This window comes from Dromaius novaehollandiae, chromosome 10 (assembly GCF_036370855.1).
Source record: "Dromaius novaehollandiae isolate bDroNov1 chromosome 10, bDroNov1.hap1, whole genome shotgun sequence".
NCBI classification, from domain to species: domain Eukaryota; kingdom Metazoa; phylum Chordata; class Aves; order Casuariiformes; family Dromaiidae; genus Dromaius; species Dromaius novaehollandiae.
Window position 1 is genome coordinate 495714 of NC_088107.1, and position 15576 is coordinate 511289.

Genomic DNA, 15576 nt, shown 5'->3' on the forward strand with positions numbered 1-15576 from the left:
CCCTTCCCCAAAGTATTTCCTACTTCCTTCTTTCTGCCAGTTCTGCAAGCGCAGAGCTAGGTGCTGCCAGAGCCTTGGCCTGTCCCTGCTAGCTGCCCGGGAGTTAAATTCCCACTGTACGATACTCGGCTATTCAGGTTTCCATTTCCTGCCTCACTCGCCGATACCATCTCTCACCAGTTGGAAAAGCCTGTATTAAGTCTGCGCCTTGGGAATGAGAGCAGGAGCAGCTCAGCAAAGCAGCACCCTGTGCGGGGAAGTGGAAAGGAAAGCACTGCCCTCCTGAAGCAGATCTTGCAATGCGGCACAGCTGAAAGCCTTGCCTGAGCCCCGTGGCAGGCCCTGCAGCGAGTAGAAGTCTGCTGGAAAGAGCGTGGCTGGACGCACTCAGAGGTGCATCTGGCCGTTAGCTCCAGCTCTGCTCTGGCTAAAAAGGGCCAATTGCTCCCCCGCCTTGCAAGAACTTCTGAAAGAGAGGAAACGCCTCAGTCGGATCCCACTGGGAGGGACTGCAGTATCCAACTGGCCAGGGTCCAGCAAGTCACTGTCCCCACACCAGCAGCAAGGACAGAAGGTGTGAAAGCCTCCCTTCCCTAAGGAAGGAAGCCCCTCAGGGAGAGAGGAGGCTAGACAGTCCCAGAAACCCTGCCAATAACAACAACCGTTGTTTTACTCCAAATTAATGGCCTCTAACAACCGCCAACCACCAGCTGCCAGGTGCCTCCACCAGCCACCCATCTCTGCAAGAGGCCACTGCAGGGATGATCAGAGCGCCACGGGAACCGAGAGGGCTCTCTCTCCCTCAGCACTCGTGGCCCACGGCCAACACCTCTCCCTTGGGCATGGAAAGGGGAAGTGCCCCAGGCCCCGTGCCATCCCGCCTAGTCCGCCGTGCGCTCAGCCCTGGGGCCTACCTTGTGGGTGAGCGAGTGCTGCTTGAGGTGGTGGATCTGGCTGAACTCCATGCCGCACTCCGTGCAGACGAAGGGCCGGACGTTCTGGTGCTTCAGCATGTGGTTCTGCAGCTGGCTGCGGTAGTGGAACGACTTGCTGCACTCCAGGCACTGGTAGAGCGTGGGGCCCTGGTGCGTGGAGAGGTGGCGCTTCAGCTGGGTGAGCGTGGAGAAGTCCAGGCCGCACTCCACGCACACGTGGCAGCGGCCGTTCTCGTGCTTCACCTCGTGCGCCTTCAGCTCGCTGGGGTAGGCAAAGCCCCTCCCGCAGAACTGGCAGCTGTATGGCTTGATGTCGGTGTGCAGCAGCATGTGCCTCTTCAGGTGGCTGGTCTGCGTGAACGCCTTGTTGCACACCTCGCACTTGTGCGGCCGGGTGCCCTGGTGGGTCAGCAAGTGCGTCTGCAGGTGGCTGGGCTGCTTGAAGAGCTTGTTGCAGTGCGGGCAGGAGTGGGGCTTGATACCGTTGTGGCCCAGGATGTGGGTCACCAGGTTGTACTTCGACGTGTAGGACTTCTCGCACATGCGGCACTGCCAGCGCTTCTGGCGGTCTCCCGCCTCCACCAGGTACGAGTCGTCGATCTGCACGTTGATGTCCAGGCGGTCCAGCTGCGCCTTCTTGTTGCGCTCGCTGTTGGCTCCAGCTGCATCCGCCTCAAACTCCCCAGGATCCTGCCACGCAAAGCCCTGCTCGTTCTTCACCTGCTCTGGCGACTCTGGCACGGGGGCTTCTGCGTCGCTGGCCTCAAAGGCGCACTCGGTCCGCAGGGCCTCGGGGCCGGTGCCCTCCGTCGCGCCGCCCAGGCTGCCTTCCGCGCCGCCCGCCTGGATGGGGTCCCGGCAGCGGTGCTCGTAGCTCCCCAGCTCCAGCTCCTGGCGCGCGTGTCTGCGCAGGTGCCGAAGGCGCCGGGGCTTCCTGCTGAAGGCGCTGAGGTCGATCATCTTCATGGTGCTGCTCTGCACCGTCTGCTCGTGGCTGGAGTCTTCAAAAGCGGCGGGGTGGCTGTGCTGCAGCTCCTCTTTGTCCTCTCCAGGGATGGAGACTTCATACACTACCTCTTCTTCCGCCTCAGCCTTCTCGTGCTTGACTTTGGGCACCAGCCTCACGGGAGGCCGTTTTCTCCTCCGGGCATGCTTTTCAAACGACGACTCTGCCTCTAATGCTTCCTCCTCCTGCGCTTCCCCTTGCGCCTGCCCCTCGTGCTCCAGCCTGTAGTCGCTTTCTGGCTCCTCTGGCTCAACTGTTGCAGTGTCCGAAAGTTCACTTCCCAGCCCTGGGAAGAAGCCCCCAGGGCTGATGGTGGCCCCAAAAAGCTCATTCTCAGACACCAAGCCCAGAACTGCTGCCTGCGCCAGAGACAGCACCACCACGGCGTCTGTCTGAGTCCCGCACTCAGTGAAGCGATCCATCTCTCACACCATCTACCTACGCTGTCATGGCTGTGAAACAAGAGGAAGAAGGGTGTTAGCCTGTTGCACAGCTCTGTCCCATCCCAACCAACAAGCAGGGAATTTTTGCTGGAACAGACTTGTTTAACTGGTGACCTATTTCTTGATCACCATCCTAGGCTCCCCATCAAGCCAACCCAATCAGAGAGAGACTGGTGTTTTTGAGAGCGACCCTGGTCCTGAGGCACCGCACACCCAACAATACGCAGGGGGACCAAGAAAGAGCCACGTCTTCCTTCTCGTGCCTGGCTATGTCTGGTGTTGTCCTTTCTGGCTAGGTAAAGGAAACCCAGTGACTCGGGTTCTGGCCTTCTCACACTCCCCAGAGGCCTCCAGCAATGACCCTCGTGGACACAAAGGAGAGGACAAAAGTCTACGTGGTGCTGGAAACAGCTGGAGTAACACTACAGCCTTACAGTGCTTGCACCGATCCTCAGAAACAGGCTCCTGTGCGATTCAAAGACAAGTCACGAACGCCAAACATGTCTCGGTTCTCTGTGCTCTTTATGGAAAGAGAGTAAAAACAGCAACGAAGGGCACGAGAAGAAAGAGGAAGCGGAGCACAAACCCTCTCCGCCGGGACACGCTGGAAAGCGGCGAAACTCGCAGGCTAGCAAGGCCCAAGTGAAAGGGGCAGCAGAAGCTCCCTGCTTGGCTTGGTTTCGGTTCTTCCGACACGTTCACCTGCCACAGAGCCCGAGCATCGCCGCGGTGCGAGGGAGCGCCCAGCACAGCGCCGGGTCAGCGAGCGCCTGCCCAGAGCACGTCCGAGCAGACGGCTTTCTGTACCCAGCTAACCCCGCTCTCGTGGCTGCGACCTCTCCTGGCCCGCGACAGATGTGCTTGGGCTTGCCTTCCCCCGCTCGGCCCATCCCGCTCGTCTGCCAGCCTCTTCCATCATCGCCTTTCGAGCACCTCCTCTCCCCTTTTCTTTTGTTTTTATTAACGCCTTTCAACAAGGCAGTTTTGTCCCGGCAAAAAGCATGCCAGGTTTTAGCAGTATTTCTTCACATTTTACAAGCAGTTTGTTTCCATTTTTCCTGTTTTCTTCCCCCTCCAAAGTTCTACTGGGCCCATACAGCTTGCTTACAGAACAGATTTATGAAGTCATTTATAAAGAAAGGGCTAGAGAGCTAGTTAAAATCACTGTAAAAACCCACGGTTCTCCAGGGCATTGGTGTAAACACAGTGAAAAGGCAACCAGTCATCCCCAGAGCCTGCTAAGGCTCAGGGGAGTCCATCCCTCATCCCTCATCCCACCTCCCAGCACCAGCCTCCCCGCAGGCTGATGCCCGCCCCGGGTCTGGGGGCAGCGGTACTGTGCCCACCTTGGGGACGGGGACGGCGTAGGACCCCACACCTGATGACAGCGAAACCGGCCTGACCCTGACAAAACCTGCCGCAGCATCTGGCAGCGTTCCTTCTCCCTCTGCCCCTTCTCCAGACCCTTAACTACAGGCTTCATGCTTGGAAAAAAAAAAGTCACCAAGTTTCTGATCCACTACCTGATTTTTAACATCTTTTTAATTAACAGCTGGGAAGTGCAGAGGGAAAATTAGCAAATATCACAACAATGCTGAAAAAGTAAGATAAGTAAGATAACAAAGACTGTCAGATGGACATCAGCCCTGGACAAACCCATGGAAAGGCTACAGAAGGATGCGAAAAATTGCAATGCTAGAGGCATTATTTCTCCCCACTTTTCCTCACCAAGTTTTCATCGCAATTTTATGAAATATGAGTCTTGTCAAACAATTGTTTTTCTTAGCCCCTGGTTTTTCTTTAAGCATGGTTGAGAGAGGACTTTTTGTTGACCTAAAGTACTTTGACTTACTCCTGGATGATATTTTGATTAGATAACTATACATACATATAGTTACATATTTATGTTGCACATAGTGGATGGACTAGAAGTGGTTTATCACAGCTCAAAGACTCTTTGGAAGCACAGAAACGTCCTCACCACCCTCCAGGAGCACCTGCAGTAGGAGCCTGCAGAACTCTAGTCTCGACCTCGTGCCATTTAACAACTCCATCTACTATCAGGAAGAAACTCAAAGAATTGCTCACAAATGAGCACAAAGCAATGTTCATGTGTTTGGGGAAGAATATTTTGCAGCGGGACAAGCCAGCAGCACAGCCCGCTTTGGTTCGTCAACACACGATCTTCCGAACAAGTCGTTTTGATGCAACATGACGTAAGATCACAAAGCAAGGGACAGACAATGCAGACACGGCTGCAAGGTGCGAGACAGCAGCCGGTACTCTGAAGATGATTTGGAGCCGTTTCCCCCACACTAAGGTGTGTAACCTGCACAACACGTGCCAGAGGCACACAGGAGAGAGCTGGCATGAAAAGGAGCAGTTTTAGTTCTTCTGTTTGCTGTATCAGAACACCCTGGTTACAACCGAGGGGCAAAGGCAGGTGGGTGGCAGAATTCGCTTGGGAGCAGAGCATGATGCCAACCAGTTTGGGAGATACCGACTTAAAAGGTCACGAACACCAACCATCTCCAACTAGGACAAACAACACTTGGGTGGAGAAGTGAGGAAGGGTGGGTATGCAGGTATAGAGGAGTGCATCGAGAGATCATAGCCACACTAGCGAGATCATTACCGGGCGTCAGGTGTGACCACAGCAAATTCACAGTGGCTGCAGTCTTGACAGTAAAAGTCGAAAGACAAATGAGCAGAAAAAAAGACGTTTTTGCGCAGTGCCTACACACAAGGTCCTCACTGTCCACACCTGGGAATTGCCGGGCTAAACATGACCCAGCCTCGGGCAGTGCCACCCCCCAGCAAAGCCAGGGCCCTTCCCAGCGCCTGCTGGAAGCACATTTGGAGTCCTCCATGGACTGCAGCTCTGATCCCGAGACCGAGACCTCTCTGAAAGCTCCCCGGTCGGAACCTGGGTTTTTATGTACCCTCCAGAGCTCCTGCCAACCTTACACCACACCAGCAGGGTATATTCCGACCTAATCGCCTAAGCTACGTATGAATTTCCACAGAGGAGGAAGAGTATTTTTGAGAGTCCACATTTCATACCGGCGTGCACTTCCTCGTGAAAAGCAGGGCTGGAGCCTGCCCTGAGCAGCACGCAGCCCCTGCTCTGCTAGGAGGTTTAAGGAGGCAGCTAGCTGGTAATCTCAGCACCGCCACAAACAAATGCAGGAATCTGGGATAGCAAAACACAGAGGAGCTGCTGCACGGAAAAAAAAGCAGGGCAGACAACAGAGCCTTGGGGATGTTTTGTTTTACCATCGGATCCTCCAGTCCCTCGGGTTAGTGCTCCGCAGGTTCCTTAAGATTTCAGGCTGGGAGTAATAGTGGCTGAAAAATAGTGAAGGCAGAATATGAGACAAAGCAAAGGAGAAAGTGTGAAATGAGAAGTGGAAGAGACATTTAAAGAAGCAAGAGGTCCGAGAGAGAGAACAACCCTCCGGCAGGCTGGGAAAACACATCTACCAGCTGCCAAAACATTCTCTCCAGCTTAAAAGTTTATACATTTTGCTGTGTGGCACAAAACAACCTTCTTGGGAAGAGCCAATGCTCAGCTTGCTCGAGCCTTCCCTACCCCACCGGAAGGGTGAGCATCCCCTAATTACGGTACCCTGGCTTAGAAAGCCCTGGCAGACGCCGAACTGGAAGATCCCGCTTCCCAAGCGGGGACCAGAGGAGCGATGCCGAGGACTCCGAGGGAGCCGCAGACAGCCGGGCATGGAGGCTGGCCGGGAGCAGCCTCCAGGGTGGCTTGTACGGACGGGCAGGGAAACGCTTGGAAAACTGCCACCAGATGAAACGGAGAAGGCCAGGACTTCCTACTGCGGTGAAGAATGTTCTTCTAAATATAATTATTTCTGCAGCTACAACAAAGAGAAATCCTATGGGGGAGGTAAAACAGGAATCAACTCTAAACTAGATTATGTAGCAGTCCCAGGAGCACCTGCAGCGCTAGAGAGGGGCAATCCCGGGCTGAATAACCACTCTCCTTTCTGGAAAGGACACTCTGCTCTACCGGGCTGCTGTGCTCCTGCTCTCATTGCGCCAGCCCATACGGCCTCCAGGCTCGCGAGGTGCCCTGGTGCGGGGCTGCAGGGACGAGCGCGCGGGCAGCAGGCCCCAGCCCCTCTGCTCCTCCGCGGCACGGCCTCCCACGGCGGCCGCTTTGCTCCCGCAGCTCCCCGCGCGGCGGGTCACGGGCTGGCTCCGACGAGCGTGGCCACGCATCCCCACGGCAGCTCCGCGCACCGAACTGCTGGCCACAGTGCACATGTCCTGGTGAGGAAGGAGTGACAAGGGAAGGGCAAAATAAGAGGCATGAAAACAGGAGGAGACAGAAAGGGAGAGGCACAGACCGCCAGGGCGCGAGTCAGCCGCGCTGGGGATCAAAACGCTGGACTGCTGGGTCCTTCCTTAGGAAAGGTGCTTTGCTGTATTTAGTTCAGGCTGCCCCCGCCACAGTAGATTCAGCACAAGACTGTGCACCCTTGCTCCTGCTCCGCTGCCTAACAAGCCCAGCGCGGCAATCCCCACACGACAGCGGGCCCAGGGAAGAGCCAGCACTGCTGGAGAGGAAAGAGATGCTCCCGAGGGGCCAGGCCAGCGCGTGCACGCAGGAGGGTGCGACCGGCGCCGAGCTCCCCTCGGAGCAGGAACGCAGGCGCTCCAGAAAGCGGCTTTCCTAGGGAGGAGGAGATCCCTGGGAGAGGTGGCCGGCATCGCCAGCGCGGCGCAGGGGCCGAGCCCCAGCGAGGAGCCCCAGCGAGCCCGGGGGGGAGGCGGCACGCATCCCCTCGCTGGCACTGCCGGTGCTCGAGCATCGCGTCACCCTCGCCTGCCGCTCGCCACCCTCTGCTCCCAGCCAGGCCCAGAGCCGCGTCCCGGGCAGGGCCACCACCATCCCTGGGCCCAGCTGGGGCCGGTCCCCGGCAGGGCCCCCAGCGTGTTGCACCCGGCCGGGAGATGCGGGTCTCCCTCCCGCTGGTGCAGGGCTGGGGAGCGGAAAGCTGGGTCCGGGGCCCGGTTCCCGAGGCCTCCCCTCCCGACTGCCCGGCTTCAGCAAGGAGTGACCCTTCCACCCAGGGAGAGCTGCGGCGGGGAAGGGCCGTGGGGGAGGGCGGCCAGGCAGGGAAGAGAAACCCATACAAAAACAGAGAGAAAGAAAGAAGAGAGGAGGAGGAGGAGGAGGGGGAGGAGAGGGGGAGCGGGAGGCAGAGAGACAAAGAGCGGAGCAGGCAGGGAGGAGAACGGAGGGATGGGGGAGGAGAGCGCGGCGCATGGGGGATGGGGACGAGGAAGAGCCGGGAGCCTCGACCGCCGGGGACCCCGGGGCGCCCAGGGCAGCGGGAGCACGGGGGGGGGGGGGGGGTCACCGAGGCACCCTGTCCGGCCACTGCCGTCCTCCGCCCCGCAGCCGGCGCGCACCCATGGGTGCTGGACCGGAGCTCACGTGCACCCACCGGGACGCCCTGGCTGCCACCCCGCTCCAGCCTGCTCCGCGCAGGAAGCGCTCCCGGTGCTGCCGGGGGACCGCGCGGGCCCTGCGGGCGCTTCTCGGCCACTGCCCGGGGGCTGCCGACCCCGGAGACCCCCCTGCGTTCCTCACGGAGCCCCAGGGAAGCTGCCTACGGCGCCTTCCAAGGACGCCTGGGCTCCTTTCTCAGGCCGCCGGAGCTGCTCCCTGCCCACCTGCTCATCAAACATTGCAGAAATCGGGTATTAACCTGGGAGTGCTGCCATTTCTGCTAGGCTGGGGAGAGAAAAAGGCCAGAAACCGAATGGCGCTGCCCTCGTGCGATGGCCTACGGCTCCCACATCGCCGATCTTTACAGGGGAGAAAGTGGGGGATAACCTGCGCTCTGCAGCGCGCGTGGAGCTTCCAGATGGGCAGCATCCGAATAACACGCAGCCGCCTCCAAACCCTCCATCTCCCACATCAGTGCCCCCAGCTCGACGCTCCACTCGGCACTGCTCCCCACAGAGACGCTTACCACCAGATAAACCAACCAAACAAACCGCCCTCCCGCAAAAACATCCCCTGCCGTTTCTGCAAGGACCGGCGAGATTCCCACGTCCCTGCTCCCTCCTCTAGTTCCCCAGTCATTCATCTGCTCGTCGGCCCCGGCAGAGCCCCGGCCGGCCCGGCCAGCGTCGCGCGAGCGGCTCCTGGAACGGATGCCGGAGGCAAGGCCGGGCCCGGGGCCTGCAGCGACGGGAAGCGCAAAGCCAGGGCTCCCAGATGACCAGGAAAGAGCAGCAGTTTCCCGGAAGGAATATGTAAACAATACCACTGGCTCCAAGAATCTGGTAACGTAATTGCTGAAATTACGGAAGCCAAAAGCAAGAACCAGCTTCCCCAGGGTCTCAGTCCGGACAGGAAAGTAGGGATCCCCTTTCTCAGCTTCGGTGAGATGAGCTGGAAGGGACTGGAAAGCAGAGAAGACCATCCCGGCTTGGTTTTTGATTTTTCTTCCTTGTTTTGGGGCGGGCTGCATCAATTCCTGTTTCTATGTAGACTGGATGCCTCTTTCAATCCAGTCAGGATCCTGCTTTTTCCAGCAGCAAGGGGTGATTTCTGCACAACCGTTTATCACGGAGCACAATAAACACCTCTGCGTTACCTCCTGCAGCAGCACTAAACCGCTGTTGCTGTCGTGCCCCCGGCTGAGGGGACGGGAGGTCCCAGCGGTTCTTGGTACCGCTGGCAAACGCGGGTGTGCAGAGGAAACATTACATAAGCGAAACGTGCAGAACTGGGGCAACACTAGCAAACAGCCTCTGGAGAGGAGTCGGGAGGGATGAGCAGGGCTACAAAGGAGATGGGCCCTAATTGCTTTCCCCATCTCTAACGCTCCGCTCTGTGGAGCAGTCATCCGCATCCGTCAGCAGGACGCTGCCTCCGAGCCCAAACAGCCCAACACAGGCTGAATGAACAACACGCACATTGACATGCGCTCCCGACACCAGCACCAGTACGTTAAAAACACCACCACCAACCCCAAGACAGAGGCTTTTAGGACAAAGCAGACTCTCCGCCACTCCGTGGCACTCCAAGGAAAGGGAAGTGCACTGCTCCTCTGGGCCCTCAGCACAAAAATAAAAGCCTTGTGTTGCACAAACCAGTCTTTGCACTTTTCTCTATCAAACATGCAAGCCCTTGTACGTAAGGAATCGAGCTTTACCGTTCGAAAGACAGCAAGGCCACCGCAGTTAGCAGAACTGCTGAAGCAGCTGCATAAACACAGCACAGAGAAGTGGGGAATCGGACAAATGCTTTTGTTTCACTTCCTTGCTCTCGCTTCCCCTCTGGTTGCCTTCTCAAGGCTCTTGCAGACTAGGCTGGAAATGTTTCCCAACACACCAGCAAGTAAGGTTTGGTCAAGCATTTCCAGCTCTGCCAGGAATACCCTCACACTCCTCAGTGAGGAGGCAGAGCACAGCCTGGACCTCTCCCCTCCACAGGGCTGCTTCAAGTCTTGCTTAGGATGTCAAAGCAAAGGCTTTGGAGGTTTTTCAGGTCTGGTGTCCAATAACTAAGCACAAACCTGCTAGAACTAGTCCAATACGCAGTAATAGCTCAAGGGTGATGTAAAAGGATGCCAGGCCAGGGCTGAAGTGCAAGATGCACGGGGAGCGCACGGATGCTGGTCGGAAGAGGTGCACGAGCACACCGTGCAGCAGAAGCCTGCACAGCACTTGCAAGCATGATATCCAAATCTAATCACAGACATCAGTCTCTTAAGCCCCAAAGAGATTTCTACATAGAAAAATCAGCACAGTCCCAGCATGACCTGGAAGCAGGTTCTGTGGCCAAGCACACACCTTTCTACCCCCACCAGTTCTTCTTCTTCCACAGGCCTGTGGCCGAGGTAGCCCAGCAGAAAGGCACTCATCACATCAGCACGCTGCTCAGCCCCTACCTGCTTCACAGCTGCGCTGAACAAGTGGCAGAGGGAGGAGAAAGGTACCAATATGCTGTCCCTCCTGGCTTTAATAAAATATCACTAGCTGGGGTGTTATCGAGGCTCAGCCTTCCACGGCTGAGGGCTTAGGAACCACAGAGCTGCACCGTGGGGCGTGCAGAAAGCTGCCTGGGGCTGGGAACAGGGAGGCCCTGCAGACCATGGGGCGAGGAGAAAAGGAAGCGACTCGTGTCACGTAGCACTGGAGAGGCAAAAGTCCCAGTGCCACAGCACCAGGCTGGGCTTCTAGGAGATGCAAGAATGATTTAACATGTAAACCTCCAACCTTCTCTGGAAGAGGAGCATCTCACAAGTTCTAAAAAGGGCCAAACTGCTCTGATAAGGCACACAATAAAGAGGTTAACTCTTACCTGTGAGTGTGCCAGTTTCCCCACCTGCAGAGGGGCCGGCAGGCTGAGTGGGAAAGCTGGGCTACAGGCACGCGACCCAAGCAGCAAGCTAACTGACTCACAGAAAGGAAGAGCCAGGCAAATCCCACTCTTGTCCATCTTCCACACCATGAACAATATAGCATGGAACCAGGCTGAACATCAAATGGAGAGAATCATCCTTTCCCCCCCCCCCCCCAACTCAGACCTGCAGGCATCTCCACAGTCTCCTTCCTTCATGCCCACAATCTCAGATTCTTCTTTCACTGGTCTCCCCTGTTTGCACTTGAGTTTGGTTTGTCTCGAGCAGTCCAAGATCTACCTTTCTTTTCCATGCGCACAAATTAAGCTTTTCCGTAGCTAGTCATCATTTTACATTTTGATTATCTGCAGAGTACCGTGTTGCACTGGCAAGCAGTGCCTTGCTCCCTTTAGATGCATTCAAAACGCTTCTGCAGAAACCATGTTTCTGACTTGCTGCAACTCTGCTACTTTCCCTCTTGCATCATTCTGCATCAGACACAAACTGCCTGCCTTTTAAGAGCTTTCTCATCCCATCTCTTCTTGTATGCTAACAATGGACTCACTTATACTGCACCAAATACAACAAATTTCATTATTCCATTTTCCAACAAATAAATTCACAACTTTTCCAAGAAAATTCTATGCAAAAATTTGCTACGACTACACTAGTTTCTTCAAATCTCTTCATAAGGCATTTGAGTGCTTTAAGAATACCTGGCAGTGATTAAGCAGCTAATGAAGGACACTTCTTTTTCCCTTCTTGTGCTCCTCTGCTTACATGTTCACCCTGCCCTTCCTATCCTGCACTTAGATGGCAAGTTGTCTCAGGTCAAGCATCATATTTGTTTTGCTGTGTACAGTGCTTAGATCATTTTTTGAGTAAGACTTGTAAGTATTACTATAAAAAGGCACACATACAGCAGTCCTTCAGGCTGGTGTCCTGGTTCTGCTGCAGGCACTGAGGCTACTTCTGTTTTTGCACTATCAGACAGTTTCTGCAGTTTTCTTTGCTTATTATCTGTAAGCACTCTGCCAGAGGGGACAGAGCCTTCTGTTCAGCGCCTTACAATGCATTACTAGCAAGGGTTTCTTCTCTTTCACTGCTGTCTACTCCATCCGTCACCTTTATATTTCTCTACACTGACTTCTCTAGCCCCCTTTCTAACTATTGTTTCTTGTGCTCAGATCATCCATCTAACCCACTTCTCTCATATCAGTAATACAGAAAATAAATTAAACCTGTCCTAGTATTGATCTCTGTAGCAACACAAGAGCAACTTCTCTTCAGCCCCAGTTTGAGTCTCCCCGTCTTTCTAGTGACTCCACTTGGCAAACCCGTCATTCATTTCACTACAGCAGTTCCTGCCTGCGTGCCATAGCTGTGAACCAAATCCTTATGTGGGGATGTATATAAACTTTTAGTTAAGGTTCAAGGCTCTCCAGTACATTTGGGGATTGAGATACTTGCCAACCTGTCCCTCTATACGGTTTGCTGCATCTTCCCTGTACCTGAAGTTGCACTCACACACTTGCTAGAATCCTCTCTGAAAACTGTAGGCTTAAGTGTGTCACTGTCCCTTCTCATCCACGTCTCCTTGGCTTCCAGAGAGCTTCTCCACGCTCCTGCTAATGGTGCTCCTTATCTTTCTGCTTTTCCTCACAGTTCTAGGAAGGATGCAGCCTGCAGAGGGTCTCTTCCCTTTTCTTTTTTGCACAATTCAGTTTTCATTCAGCACTGCTCCTCCCTCTTCTGGGAAATAACGTGGCTAGGTGTGATCTCTCTTCTCCTCTTTTCTTTGTCAACGCAGATTGCTAAGAATTAAGTTTTTCCTTGGTACAACTCCAGCATTTAAGCCATTCCTCCCTTCTCCAGTCCCTGCCCTCCTGCCACCTCTTCAGAGGCTCCACTATCTCCTTATTGATTTTCTTTTCCTTAGACACTTGAATTTTTTTCAACCTTCACTTCCTTGCATATTTTTTACTTCTGTTTACCTCTCTTGTGTTATCTGTAATCACTCAGATATTTAATTTTTACCTAAATATAGAGTTTTACCCCTCATGGTTCCTTTCCTGCAGTAACATTGCCTCCAGTATGTTTCTTGCTAGATTCCAGCATCAGAAACTGTACCAGACTAAAATTCATTATCTCTGGACACATCCCTTTTCCTTTACTTTCCCCTTATTGTTTTACTTTCCTTCTGTTTTACCCAGCTTTTCCTGAACTGCTCCAAAGCTTCTGACAGAAATCTATTTACCCCAAATTGCAGTCCCACACGGCTCCTCCACCAGAGCTTGGTGGCAGCTGAATCCCAGCAGGCAGCAATGCAAAAGCTCTGAGAATAAAACTCTTGGAATCCTAAATTGAGCAGCCTAAAAAAGAGTCTGTTTCATAAAAATCTCATTTGTGAGCACATACAAGGTTTGCCTAGGCTCTACAGACCTGCTGGGGAGAACCGGAGTGCGAGGACCACCCAGCTCCCCTGTTCTGCCTTCCTTGCAGAACTGCCCATTGAAGGTGGCCTGCAAGCGAGCACAGCTCCTGACCACCTCACCTAGTGCCTCAACTCTAGACCAAGGTATCAGTTATTTTAAAGCCCTTGTTTTCTTTCAGGCTACGTTTCTTGAGTGAAATGCTGTTCTCCCTGCTACTCTTCACATCAGCCCCAAAAGCAACAGGATAAGCACTGTAATCACCTAAACTTCGCATAACCCTTCCTGAAGGGTCTGCAAGCCACAGAGCTGAGCAAGATTTACCTTTTGGAGACTTCTCGGGGCAGCACCTCCTCTCCCCAGCAAGCACAAACCAGCCCTCCCTGCTGAAGGCTAAGGCACCTTATCATCTCTCCTCATCACAGGGCAAGTGCTGGCACATGGGCTGGTACCACGGGCCAGCTGGTACCGAGGAACAGCTTATCTCGTGTAACTCGCTCATGCGTCACATTCAGGGGTAAAGGCTGCACGACCAGCCAAAGAACGATCTGAAAGGTCCTTGAAGATGCGTTCCCCGCAGAAAGAAAATCAATGACTCAACTTTACTAATGAAATCGCTCTATTATGCACAGATAGAGCATGTAACCCCTCTGCTTTAAGACTGCGGGGCTAGGAAGCCAGCAGAGCCCACAGGAGGCTGGAGAGGTTTAGCGGCAGCCTAACGGGGTCCCTTGCACTGGGAGGTCTAGGGACGCGCGCTGCAGAGCCTGGGAGCAGCCCGACGGCTCCGACAGCCCTCTGAGCCCAGCCCGAGCTCCCGGTGCCGCCGCGGATTTGCTTTCTCCCCACCGGTCCACGAACGGCAGCTCCCCAGCGTTGCCGCCGCCGCAGCGGGGACGCGGCTTGCAGAGGCTCTCCTGCACCCGGCAGCGCGTCCCTCGCCCGGGGACGTGGGCAGGGGCCGGCGGCGGTGCCATCTCCCGGGGCAGCAGTGCGGAGGCTCTGCCCAGGCATCGCTCGCAGGACCGCGGGGGTGAGCGTGAACCAGGGCTAAGGTACGACTGCACCGAGTTTTGCATGTGTGAGTGATCCTACAGGTGTTAAAGCTTTGGAACAACTTTTGAATGGAAAATGGCTAATCAATAGACCTATAATATTTGTGAGAATATTTTTGGTTTTATTTTTCTTACATTTTAAAAAAAAGTTTGATTTAAATTTAATAAAAGAAAAATATCTTTCACATCTTTTTTATGGCTTTGCTTCTTTTTTGTGGTTTTCCCAAAAAGCTGCTTACAAGCACCCACAAAAATTTTAAACAGAAAAATACTGTTTTTCCTGAAAATTACAATAAAGAACTAAAACTATTTATAAAACTGATCTAAAATATTTGTCCTTTACCCGGCCTGAGGATTTATGAGGTCATCTTGGACTGAATTAAACGCTGAGCTTGGGCTGAGTGAGAAAAGAATGACTGGTTGAGGGAGAAAAGAATCTCCTCTTCCCGTCCGGGCCACAAAAGCTTTCCCACGCAGAATAATCAATCTAATACTGCAGGAAGGCTACGCTGCATCCATGCTAGAATATTACAGTAAATCAAAGCCAAAATGTCTATCTTGTTTCAAAAGCCTCCATAATCACCCCAGATAAAACTACAGATGGCATACAAAGATTTTTAAATTTACACAGAATAAAATGATAGAGTGAGGGCTATTACTTAACTCAGACCATTAAGCGCGGAGGAAGAGCTGTCCACAAGATAAAGCTGGTCAACTCAAAGTGCTCTCGCACCTGGGGCATCTCATGCCACCCGACTCGGGATCTTCACTGGGCCACACAATGGTGATAGCGCGAGTGCCTCTGGTCCGCAAGGGCAAAAAGATATACCTCCAAAAGTGCTGCCCAAAACCCCTCCCTCTTTTCTGAATCTAGGTCAGAACTAAAAATATCATTTCTCTTCTCACGATTGACATCCAGTGCAAATAAACTAGACTTTAATCTAAATAATGAGCCAAAGTTGTAAGAAATGGGGGAGAGAACACATTTTGCTGGGTTGTTGCCTACCAAATAAACTTGTCATTTTTAAAGAAATCAAAACGAAACTTAAATTCATCCAACCAGTGTCTTCAAATTAGATACTATCTAGCTCAGTTATTTTAGGAAGACTTTTATTAACGAGTTCTCTAGAAAAAAGGTAGTTATTGTAAGTTGATTAGAAAACAACGCTGCTAACTTCAGACGTATTTTCTGACAAGGAAAAACCTGCATGACACCATGTGAAGTGGTTCCAGATGGATGAACTTGATTTTTCAAAAAAAAAAAAAAAAAGAAAGAAAGAAAAAAAAAGAAAAGAAACCCCCCCACAGACACAAG

General features: G+C 53.6%; 1 protein-coding gene across 3 annotated transcripts in view; it reads right to left on the reverse strand.

Moving 5' to 3' along the window:
• ZNF710 (zinc finger protein 710) overlaps positions 1-15576 on the reverse strand; it is a 46105-nt gene that overhangs the window by 6502 nt on the left and 24027 nt on the right. For 2 of the 3 annotated variants that reach the window (XM_064517786.1, XM_064517784.1), the window contains exon 2: positions 915-2393. In XM_064517786.1, the coding sequence (XP_064373856.1) occupies positions 915-2363 (1449 nt within the window). In that variant the 5' untranslated portion in view covers positions 2364-2393. Of the gene's footprint in view, positions 1-914; positions 2394-13530; positions 13635-15576 lie in introns of those variants that run through there. The other variant, XM_064517785.1, reaches the window with a different exon arrangement.